Below are 12,498 nucleotides of genomic sequence, written 5' to 3'. Positions count from 1 at the left end.
GTTGTGACTTTGTACCTTATTCTGTATGGTCCACCTGAAGTGTGGATGATCCAGGTTTAATGCTCCCCACTGTCTGATTCAGGGCAGCAACTTGAACTTGGGTCCTCCTCCTTTGTGAGTGTCCTTTGTGAGTGTAGGGTATACCAGAGTGAGTCTAGCCCAATTTCTTCTGTTGAAACTGTTTAATTTTGTATGAAATAATATTCAGTGGGCCAGATAGTTAGGGATCTTGGGAAGGGGAGTCCTGGATTTCTCTCTCTGTTCCAATGACTGTTTAAGTATTTTACACAATGGAGAGCTTCAATAGGAGAGTTTGAGAGAGGCACACTCCAGAATACTGTATATATTGTTAGGGCACTCACCCGGGATGGGGGAGATCTAAGTTCAGTTCCCTCTTCTGAGTCATGCAGAGCAGAGACTTGAATCCGGTCTCCAGCATTCTAGGTGAGTGTGCTAACCTCAAGGAAGTAGGGCAGAAGGGGGCTGCCACTACAGGTTGCTTCATGAATCTACTTTGAAATTGTTTTGGTAGAATGTATGCCAAATTCATGAATAGTAATAGAGATGTAGCTGTGTTAGTCTAGTCTAGCTGAAACAAAAAACAGAACTATGTAGCACTTTAAAGACTAACAAGATGGTTTATTAGCTCATCACCTAATACACCATCTTGTTAGTCTTTAAAGTGCTACATAGTCCTGTTTTTTGAATTCATTAATAGTTTCAGTTGACCTAATACTGCATTTTTCAACAAATAAACTTTGTCCAGTTTTTTGCCGTACTCTAATTTAAATACAACCACATTCCTACGTAGTATTGCATAACATTGCCCATTTATCCTTTAAATACTATAACTCATTTCTGAGGTATTCGTGGTTGGTTGTTATGCCACTTCTTTTAGAGCAGTTCTGATCCATTCCAGTCTGTTTCAGTTAGGAAAGGTAACTTATGAAAATGTAATTAACATATTGAAATACAAAATAATGTCTCTTTTTAGCATATTATATTTAAGGAGAAGACGTGAAAACTGAATTTACATTAAAAAAGGAGTGGATTGAGATTGTGCAGTACATTTTTTTATGCCTTACTAATGGTAACATGGCTTTATATTGGTCTCTTAGGTATACTGCTCATGTTATCTGATTTGAATAAATCTCTTTCAGTGGTACTAAATCTAATATTGTTGTTTTGCAACCTATCCAATCACAGTTGTTGTTTTGATTAGGGAATATTGTATTATGTAAGGTATGGCTCATTTTCTGTTCTTCTTCTGTGTGAATCATTATTCTGCGTCTGCAGGTAGTTCTGTACATTTTCAAGCAAGACCTGACAGTAATGTGGGAAGATGGCAGAACTGTCTTCTTTGTCCACAATTAGTCTTTTTCTAGCAACATGATTAAAGTATACAATATTAAATAGATGTACTCTTCAGAAATGAGTGTACTGATAAATCTGTATTATTGCTTGTGGACAGAGTGTTCTCCTGTTCAAAAGAGCAACTCTTTATTGTAGTTAAAAAACAAAAACAAAAACAAAAAAACCCCTTAAACTTGCTAAAGTTATAGACTTTTAATTCTATAGATTTAAATACATAACAGTTACATTGGCTTTTTGGTCACCCTTACCTTAGAAATCCACAAAGTGAATACTTTAAATCAAGAGGGAACGTTGCAACCTGGCCCCTCTGTGGTAAAGATGAGTGTAGCAGAGGACCACATGTAACTGTAAGAGCACTTTTGATTCCTCACCTATAGGTTTTCAGTCTTAGCTCAGGCATCATAGCATTCCCCAAAGTTGTCATTGCATTCTAGTTATTACCTTATTTTAATTAATTCAGGAACATACTAAAACTGAGTTAGATGCATGGAAGATTGTTCGCGTAAGTGAAGATTTTCGAGTGATAGCACTGGGCCTGCCGGTACCCAGATATTCTGGTAACCCATTGGACCCTCCTCTTCGTTCTAGATTTCAGGCAAGAGATGTTTATCATCTACCATTTAAGGTAAGTGCCGCTGTAGCTCAATTAGAACTTTATAGAGCAGAACTAATTGGTATTTTAATCTTGTATTTTACAGATTATAGGTTCAAAAATTAATAATAGAACAGAGTATTTTAGCCCATTTTTGGGAGGGGGGGGTCATATTATTGCCCAATTACTTTCTGAAACAAAAGATTAAGTTAATAGAGGCTCTAGTAGAGGATAGGTTCATCAATGGCTATTAGCCAGGATGGGCAGAATGAAAACCATTCTCTGGTGTCCCTAACCTTCTCTTTGCCCAAAGGTGGAAATGGGCAACAGGGGATGGATCATACTGTTTGTTTGTTCCCTCTAAAGCACCTTGTGTTGACCATTGTTGGAAGACAGGATACTGAGCTAGATTGACCTATGTTCTGACTCAATATGGCCATTCTTCTGTTGTAACAAAAATTAATTAATTTAAATAAAATGATACAATCCTAAAACAAAGATATGCTAGCTTTTTTTCTTTTAGGTCATTAATTGTATGTGCCAAGTCCAGGCTCTTGGCTACAAGAGACTTAGTGTCTAATTAGATGAGAAATAATAAACACCTTGAACAATATGCATGCACTGTGATCCATGGTATAATCCAGACATTAATTTGATATGTGATGCTATGTTCTATTTTCAGGACCATCTTAAGCTATTATACTCAATTGGATCAAATGTTTCTACACAGAGGTAAATTTTCATAATGATAAAAAAGTACAGTTGAACAACTGAATGTTATGTCCTGCCAGGATTATTTGCTGTTTTTGTCCTGAATCCCGATAGACTGATCAGAACTGTGTGAATTTTTAGTAAATATGAGAATATGCTGAAATAGCTTTTCATATGTAATTACAGTTTTCATATTGTGCATCCTTAATACTTTAGAACTTTTAGATAAAATTTACTTGTACTCAGAATGAGCTTCAATATTTTGTGCTGTATTTAGCTTCCTAGGGATACAAATTTTAAAGTATATTTTGCATGTATAAAACATTACACTTGCTTGTTTATTTCCAGAATCTCTCAGCTCTTGTCTTTTGCTACAACTCTCTGCTCCCAAGAATCTTCTACACTGGGACTCCCAGATTTTCCTTTAGATAGTTTATCAGCTGCCGTTCAGATTCTGGTAAGTGCATGTAACTGAAGTATAAGTGTGTGAATTTATTTTAAAAGTGAGAAATTTCCTTAGATACAATTTGAACTGTTCATATCTTATCCTTTGTCTGTGGAACTAGACTAAAAATAAAATTTTAATAAGTATATGTATCTCTTAACTGGATCTCTTTGGACACATCATTAATAGGATATCTTAGGGTACTATAACATCTGCAGAAATCCAGATGTAAGATCAGGAATTAAATTAGTATGAATCATGAGACAAGAAAGATTTTAAAAGAGCTTTATTTATCGTGGTGTGTTGAACAATGATTAAATTCCATTAATTCGTTAGGTTTCTGGATTAATCAGTTGATTTAGAATTGTCATTGGGGGTACATCTAGACTGCGAGGATCTTTCAGAAAAAGATACACAAAATGCACTCCGCATTTGCGTATCTTTTTCTGATACTTTTGTTGGAAGAGGCTTTTCTGAAATTTGGCCCATCTAGACTGGGCCAAATTTCAGAAAAATAGCCTCTTTTGAAAGCCCCCTTCTTCCTCGTGGAATGAGGAATACAGAGGCTTCCGAAAGAGCGCGTTTGCTCTTCTGCAAAAAAAAAAGAGGAAGAGCAAACATGTTCTCTGGACGCGGCGGAGTTTAGTACCTCTGGTATCCTGAAAGCCCCCCCGCAGTCTAGCCGTACTATGAGTTTAGTGTGTGTGTTTGATGGCAGAGGGCAGGGGAATGAATTTATACGAATTTTTGTCAAAGAAACAGACTTACTGATACTGCATATATAACTGTGAAGTGATAAACATAGAAATAAAACCAATAAAACCGTATTAGAAAAGACTACTTTAGAGAAGAAATATTGGTTTTAAAACCGTGCTTTAGCAAGGAAATGTTGGTTTTAAAAATACGTTATAGCATTTTTATTCTTTTATCCTTATGGTGAAAATGACTTTTAAATGCATGTCAGACTGCTTCCAAAGTGATGGACATTAAATTACCCTTCAGCTGTTTATCTGACCTGAGGGGTGAAGGAAATATTTTATTTTACATTTTAAAATGTTGTATGTTATTATTGTGTGTCAGTTTTTTTTATCCATACCCAACTGAATAAATTCTGGTCTATTTACAGCTTCCTAAACCAGGTTCTGAACTTCTTCCATACTCTTCCCCTTAGGGACCTTGAGTTCCTCCCCTCATCTGGCTGAGACCAGTGACTGTTTAGCAGTATGCGAAGGGCAGGGTGGTTGCTTGCTTCCCACCTCCCAGCATATTTGCAAGTTCCTAGGGCATCATCACTCTAAGATTGAAATTCTCTGTCTGAAACAGAAGGCTTTTTCTAGAAAGAAGTGATGAGGAGGCTAATCACATCTGTGCTATTGCAATTATGTGCTCTTTGAGATATTCTAGGCAAAGTATATGGTGTCCCTTACACAAAGAGCTTTTTAATTGCAGTAATGCTAAGTGAATGTCTGATCACCTGAGCAGACCATTTTATCTAGAATGCACTCAAATGGATGATTGTCATTGTAGCTGTTTATAATGCTCCAGATTCAAGGAGCATCACTGAATAAAATATGGTCGAATTTACACATTTCACAAAAATATACTTATGCCAGGATAGTTCATTGCAAATACTGTATATGCAAACAAGAGAAACTAGAGGCTCCTGTATGAAAAATCTATTTTATTTTATTTTATTTTATTTAGAGATTGATATGCGATCCTTACATTGATAAGCACTTAACAAGTAGTTGCATTCATCTGTGTAAGGGTTGCATAGTCTTGGACTTGATTATTTAAATAGAATATCAACTGTAGAGCAGATAAATTGTGCATTGATTGGGATTTGGGTTTTCTGGAGTTTCTTTTCTCCCCATTAAATGAGAGAGAATGTGTGCGTATGTGATTCCCAGTGACATTCATAGCTGTGATCAACTTTGTATTTCTTTTTACTGCCATAACTCAGTTATTTATCGGTTTACTTAGTATCCCTTCCCCCCAAAATAATTAGATGCAGAGAAACAGATTAGTTATTACTTACACTTTGTAATCAGATTGTTTTAGATGCTAATACAATTTCTTTTTTCTCAAATAATTAGAAGTAAAATGGAGTAATTTTTAGAAACCTAAACTGAACAATATTAATGGAACAAATTGGTAATTCCAGTAATTGAATTATGAAATAAAATCTGTACAGTGTAGTGGAATCAGTATTTAGTTAATGAAACCATGCTGCAGATTTCTTTGTTACTTCTGTGAAACTGCTTAGTACATTGCATTTCTTTGCTTGGAGATATTTAGAAAAAGTATAGTAAATGCTCCCTCCGTCCCAGCACTTTTGGAGCCCCACGAATTGTCTGATTCATACTCTATCCCTACTTTTCCCTCCCTCTTCCAGAACTGGAACAGGCCCGAGCAGCTGATTTGTGGTGTTCCACCTCTGGGAGGAGGGAAGGAGAGGCAGGAGCGGGGATGGAACATGAATCAGCCGATTCATGGCACTTTGAAAGTGCTGGGATGGGGGAAAGAGAAGAGTAGGCAGTGCATGCCTCCAGTGCCTCAGGGCATGAGAGATATGTTAGGGAGGAGGGCAGTCAGGAAGTTAGTGGGCTGCAGGTTGCCATCATGAGTCTAGTGGGCCTCACCATATTGCTGTCTTCCTAAAAGTGCCTTTTGTTTTCCCTCCCACCTGTTATGACTAAAGTAAAAACACAAACACCTCCCCCAATCTACTAAGTATTTGTTCTATCAGTTCTGTTGAAATCCATTCAAATTCTGTTAAGATCTAATTGCTAGATGTGTGCCTAATCTCTACAATGTATATTGATGTAACTGATTCACCCAGATACTCCTCTTGGTGTTGTCTAACCTAGTTTATAAACACTTGGAATCTGAGATTTGTCTTATTTTTTTAAGCTCCATTTGCTCTTACAGTGCAGCAGAAACAACAAGAACAAAATCTTACCTGTTCACAGACAGTCTAAGTACAGTATAGTGAATTTCTCGGTTCCTGAGCTTTTAAAAAAGTATGCCAGATAGGGTTGCTGCCTTTCCAGTTGCAGAAAATGGAACACCCTTGCCCTACCCTTTTATTTTCCTGAGGGCCTGCCCTCTACTTATTCCAGCCCTTATTCCCTCTGATGCTCACTTACTTTCACTGGGTTGGTGGAAGAGGTTGGAGTATGGGGGAGAGTGAGGGCTCTGGCTGCAGGGTGTGGGCTCTGAGGTGGGGCTGAGGATGAGAGATTTGGAATGGAGGAAGGGTCTCCAGGCTAGGACCAAAGGGTTTGGAGCACAGGAGCAGGTTCAGGGCTGGGGCATAGGGCTGAGGTGTGGAACAAGGACAGAGTGTGGACTCCAGAAGAGGATTTGGGTGTGGGAAGGGTCTCAGGAGTTGTGGGAGGGGAAGGGAGTTGTTATGGAGTGTGGGAGGGGGTTCTAACTTGAGGCAGGGGATTTGGTGGGTGTGCTCCTTGTCAATGGTGCAGCAGTGCTAAAGCAGGCTCCTGCCTTTCCTGGCTCTGCACTGTTCCCAGAAAGTGGCTGGTATGTCTAGCCCTTTGGCAGAGGCACAGCCACATGACTCTGCATGGTGCTTGCAGCTCCCATTGGTCCTGGTACCCAGCCAATGAGAGCTGCAGAGATGGAGGCAGCATGCAGAGCTTTCCTGGCTACCCTTGTGTCTACAGGCTGCAGGGAGTGGGAAATGGCTGCCACTTCTTGGTGATGCATGGAGCCAAGAAACCTGCTTAACCTGTCTTAAACCCTCTGCATTGCTGACTGGACTGTTAACAGCCCAGTCAGCAGTGCTGACTGGAGCTGCCAGCCTCCCTTTTCAACTGGGCATTCCAGTTGAATACAAGTCATCTGGTACCCTAAATGCCAGATTCTGACTCTGGCCATCTGCAATGGAGGCCATTATATACAGCAAGCAGCAGCAACACTCTTTACTTATCCCTGATGTCTTCCAACATCTCAAGGGAATCAAGTAGAGCAGAGCACCAGAAGGAAAGATAACTGCTCCAGCTGCTCTGTCTTTCAACTACCCTGCCTTCTCTGCATGATGTTAGACATCAACAACTGGTGGTTCATTCTTCAGTTCATATAGAGATTTTTTTTTTAAGATTCTGCAGTTTCAACAATTGACCCCTTCCTTCACCACCAGAGAAGAGAATGAGACCCAGTAGGCACCGAGGGGGTTGGCTGCGGCTGCGCTGCGGCTGCGGGGGAAAGGTAGCCGAGCTGGCTGTTGGGGAAGCACGGATGAAATGTCCTTGGTTTTGCCTCAAAAGCTGTATGGTGCAGTCATTTGTTGTCACTCCTCTTTTGAAGTTATTTCAATATAATGTGTTATAGGTTAATGGAATTAATCTTTTCTGGTTTTTATTTCTAATTAGGATTCCTTCCCTATGATGTCAATCCAACATATAATCAAATGGCTTTACCCATATGACATTCTACTAGGAAAGGAAGGCAGGACTGCAGTAGAAGATGCATTAAAAGTAAGTACTCTGTATTTTATATAGCAATCCCAGAGAACAGTGAATTACTACAGTAGCCCGGTTAAATCACACTACTTTATTTATTTTAATAAGACATCAAAGCAATGACAATTTAAATAATATATGTTAATTAGATGATGAGGGGTTTTATTTTTAAGTTGATTTAGGCTGCAATTCACAAAGGTTCTTAAACAAGTGCATAACTTAACAGTGTGATAGTCCCTTTAATTTCAATGTAACTACTCAGGTTTAAAGATAAGCTTGTGCTTAAATGCTGTAGCTGGGTGTGTCTATCCCTTCGCATCTGCCTCTAAAGGAAGCCACAACTGCTCATGGTCTGATCTGCTAAGGTACGTCTACACTTGCTCCATAGTTCAAGCTAGGGACGCAAATGTAGGTGACTGAAATTGCTAATGAAGCGGGGATTTAAATATCCCGTGCTTCATTAGCATGATCTCACCAGAGTGTTACTCCGCTCTACAGCTGATATTAAAGTGGAAGTACGTGCCAGGACATGTTAGTTCGAACCAAACTCCTTGGTTCAAACTAACATGTCCCGGCATGCACTTTCACTTTCGAATCAGCTGTTGAGCGGAGTAACGTGCGGGCAAGATCATGCTAATGAAGCGCGGGATATTTAAATCCCTGCTTCATTAGCAATTTCGGTCACCTACATTTGCATCCCTCGCTCAAACTAAGGCGCAAGTGTAGACGTACCCCTAGAGAACTTTTCAAAAAACAGGAAAGGGAGAATTAGTGGTACTCAGTGGTCCCTGGCCATTAAGGAGGACAGGGCCACAAAGAGTCTAGAATGTGGCCTATAGTCAGGCAAAACTATAGCAATTTATATTTCCAGCCTTCAAGAAAGATGGAGAAAAAATAGTCAAGACTCTGACCTACAGTCAGGCAGAGCTATAGCACTAAATATAGTCTTTGGGTCCCCAGCAGAAGTGAACACCAAGCACCATCTGTGAGGCTCTGGCAGAGGTGAGAACCAAGTACTGTTTTGGGGGCTCCAGCAGGGATGACCGAGAAGTGCAGGCCTCCTAGCCTATGGTAAGAGAGTACTGCCATCCCAAGATGGAGTGGCAGGGATAGGGGGATATGGGCCCTTACAGCTCCACAGTGTCCCGGGCCAGGGCCCAAACAGTGGCAGAGTGGTCTGTTCCTATGTCAGATGGGAATCCACCGGCAACATGCTGTGTTTCCAGTGGTACCACAGCCAGATGTTAGTTTGGTTCCCCAGGGTTGCTTCCTACTCTTCCTCTCAGATATATCTGCATCCAGGGGTTGTCGTCAGGGATACACTGCCATGGGTAGCAGTAGCAGATCCTGAGCATTACGAACATCAGGGTTTTCTGGGAGCTCGTGCAGTTCCTAAGGGCAGCAGCAATTCTCCTTGGCATCCTACTCCAGCAGCAGAGAAGAGCCTATTTCTTTTCACATCTCCCTTTCAGCTGAGCTCCTGAATTGATCTTTTTATCTTTCTCTTCCTGTTCCACACCTCTGCTTCCATTCACATAAGAATGGCCATATTGGATCAGAGCAAAACTCCATCTAGCCCAGTATCCTGTCTGCCAACAGTAGCCAATGCCAGATGCCCCAGGGGGAGGGAACACAAAAGTTAATTATAACATAATCCCTATCCTGTCATTCATTTCCAGACAAACGGAGGCTAGGGACATAATTCCTACCCATCCTGGCTAATAGCTATTGATGAACCTAACCTCCATGAATCTATCTAGCTCTTTTTTTATCCTTTTTGAACCAGGCAGATTGTGGCATTTGATACTTTCTCTTCCTGTTCCACCCATCTGCTTCCATTCATCGAGCGATTTGCAGCATTCCCTCTGTGTCAGTTTCTGAGGGAGACCACACCTCCTCACCACAATACCTTCCTGAATCAGGAACTTAGAGAGACGATATTGATGAGATCGGTCTTTATCACTCAAATTGAAAATAATTTTTCTAAAATTCATAAACTTGTTAGAAAAGTAATTATGCTTAAATTATTTAAATTCCACTCCCCCAATATTTCTTTATCAACTTTTTGATTTTATGTTTTCTTCTGGGTCATTGATAACAATATTAAAGAGCATAGGGGCTGGGATCTAATCCATGCAGAAACTGGCGAGAAACATACCTACTCAATGATGTTCACCATTGACAGTTACATTGAGATCTGTTCATCCAGATTTTAATAAATTTGCTTTTTGCCATATTGATTTTGTATTCTTTGAAGTTTTAATCAAAATGTTATATGATACCATCACACATGACACAGAAGTCTAGGTATATTACATCAGCGATCTTACCTTTATCACTCAATCGTGTAATGTCATCAAAGAGTATCAAATTTGTTGGACAAGATTTATTTTCCATAAACACGTATGATTGATATTAATTATATTACCCTTCTTTAATTCTGTATGAATCAAGACTTATATCAAGTCTTCCATTCTTTTTTCCAGATACTGTTCTGGCTAACATGCCTATAATTACTTGGATCATCCCATTTGCCCATTTTTATACTAGCACAACATTAGCCTTTTCCCAGCCATCTGGAACTTCTTCTATTTTCCGAGATATATTTAAATCAATATTAACTGTTCCGTGAGGTCCTGGGTAAGGTATTATAACTCTTGTGTATAAGCAATGTGTACCTGCTGACTTTAGTAGCAGGTACTCATTACATATGCGTTGAACCTCCAAAATCCGGCACTCTCTGGTCCAGCAACATTCTTGGTCCGGCAGGACCACAGTTGTTGCTGGATCAGAGAGCTCCTGTGTCTGGTAGTGTGAACTGGCTGGGAGCCCTGTCCCCAGAGAACCCTAGCCAGCGGGACCAGCAAGCCCTGTCCCCAGGGAACTCCAGCTGGGTGGGGCAGCAGAGGGGACCAGTGAGCCCTGTCCCTGGGGAGCCGAGGCCGAGTGGGACAGCAGCAGGGCAGCCAATGGTAAAAGTGGGGCAGCCGGCAAGCGCTGTCCCTAGGGATCCCCGGTGGAGCGTGGCAGAAGCGGGGCAGCCATCAAGCCCTGACCCCAGGGATCCTCGGTTGGGTGGGAGAGAAACGGGACCATGGCGACTGGGGAGCTCCATCCCCAGGGAGCCCCAGCGAGCCAGAGCCTCAGTCCAAGCCCTGTAGCCCAGTGGCAGTGGGGCTGGAGCAGAATCACCCACAGGGAGGGGGAGCATCCTGAGAGGCTGGTGGCAGGGGACCTCCCCATATCTGACAAATTCCCTCATTTGGGATGGGTGAAGTCCGAAGGGTGCCAGACAAGGGAGGTCCAATCTGTATTTAGTATCCTGCTTAGTTAATGCTGGAATGGAAAGTATGTCATCATCATAGGATATATCATCTGGCTTTTTCCCAAATATGGAATTGAAATATGTATTGAACACTTTTGCCTTTTCTGCGTTATTATTGACCATGTTACCATTTCTGTCTCATATTGGGCCAATACCATTAGGATTCTTTTCTCCTGATATATTACAAAAAATAGGATTGTTAGATGATTATTTTTTTTAAATCGTGGTTAATTGCCTATTCTTACTTTTAGATGACACTTTAAATAAGCAGGCAGCATTATCTCCCTAAATGTAGCCAAACTTGTTTGTCTTAGTGATTGACTGAAAAAGTAGGAAGATTGAATGGACTTGTACGTTCTAAAGATTTTTACACTGTTTTGTTTTTGACTGAAGTTGTGAGAAAAAAATCTACATTTGTAATTTACACTTTTATGATGAAGAGATTGTATTACAGTTCTTGCATGAGGTGAACTGAAAAATATTATTTCTTTCATTAATCATTTTTACATTACAAAAATTTGTAATAATAAATGAATACTGTACACTTTGTATTCTGTGTCATAATAGAAATTAATATATTTGAAAATGTAGAAAAAATCAAATTCAGCTTGAACTTTACTTAAAAGTGTGATTATGCACAACTCATTTTTAAAGCACAGTTAGTATTTTTGAGTTAATCGTATGTAATTGACAGCCCTATAAAAACATTTTTAGTATGCTTGACTCTGCTGGTTGATATTTCCTTGTGTCCTTTCTGCCCCCCTACCAATTTTCTACAATATCTGCCTTTTAATTTACATTCATTGCTATCATCATCTCCTTCCTTTTTTAATTTATTTATTACTGTTTTCAGTTTCCTAAGGCAGTCTGGTTTTTAACCTCTATTGTGTTCTACCTCAGTTGTGGTTTTTTGGGAATTCAGTAAAATGTATTTCAACATCTCTCAATTAACAGTTATAGCTTTTTCTGTTTAAATTCTCCCAGCTGATTTGGCTCATAATTATTTTCAGCTTTGTGAAACTGGCCCTTTTAAAAGCACCTGGTATGTTTATTACTGGTTTGAATTTTATTTGTTTGTATATAACAAATATAATTAAGTCTTGATCACTTGCACCAAAGCAACTGCTAACTTTTAGTTCTGTGATCATTTCATCTTTATCTGTCAAGATGATCTAATAAAGAATTCTTTTTATGATAGATGCAGTGTTTTGTGTGTTAGGTAATAGTCATTTACAATACTTAGAAATTCCAAAGACGTTTTAGAAATAGTAACAGGAGACCTCCAGTTGTACTGGGCAGGAAATGGTGTTTTCATCCTCTGAAAATTTTAGAGATTTTGAATCATTTTCCTGTTTCTAACTGGGACAGAAAGTCAATCTTGAACTTTTTATGTCAACTGAAAAATCTGTGGGGAAAATAATCAGTTCAGATCGATCTAAATGTTTCAGTTTAGGTCATTTTTATCTTTAACTATATTTAGCTGAGGTTTTGATACGTAAATTCATTTTGACTTATAAGATGGAATTTTTCACGTGTAAAATGTAAAAAAAAACATTTTGAAACTATT

The 12,498-nt window shown here is 39.6% G+C and overlaps 1 protein-coding gene across 2 annotated transcripts in view; it reads left to right on the top strand.

Annotated features, from left to right (window-relative positions):
• The window catches only part of VWA8 (von Willebrand factor A domain containing 8), a 254,315-nt gene that overhangs the window by 50,333 nt on the left and 191,484 nt on the right, over window positions 1–12,498 (top strand). For both annotated transcript variants that reach the window (XM_075918951.2, XM_075918952.2), the window contains exons 6-9: window positions 1,835–1,999; window positions 2,649–2,698; window positions 3,026–3,134; window positions 7,517–7,621. In XM_075918951.2, the coding sequence (XP_075775066.2) occupies window positions 1,835–1,999; window positions 2,649–2,698; window positions 3,026–3,134; window positions 7,517–7,621 (429 nt within the window). The remainder of the gene's footprint in view (window positions 1–1,834; window positions 2,000–2,648; window positions 2,699–3,025; window positions 3,135–7,516; window positions 7,622–12,498) is intronic.

The sequence above is a fragment of the Pelodiscus sinensis genome, chromosome 1 (assembly GCF_052426305.1).
Source record: "Pelodiscus sinensis isolate ZL-2025 chromosome 1, ASM5242630v1, whole genome shotgun sequence".
In the NCBI taxonomy this organism is placed as follows: Eukaryota; Metazoa; Chordata; order Testudines; family Trionychidae; genus Pelodiscus; species Pelodiscus sinensis.
This window is presented reverse-complemented; position numbering and strand designations above follow the sequence as displayed.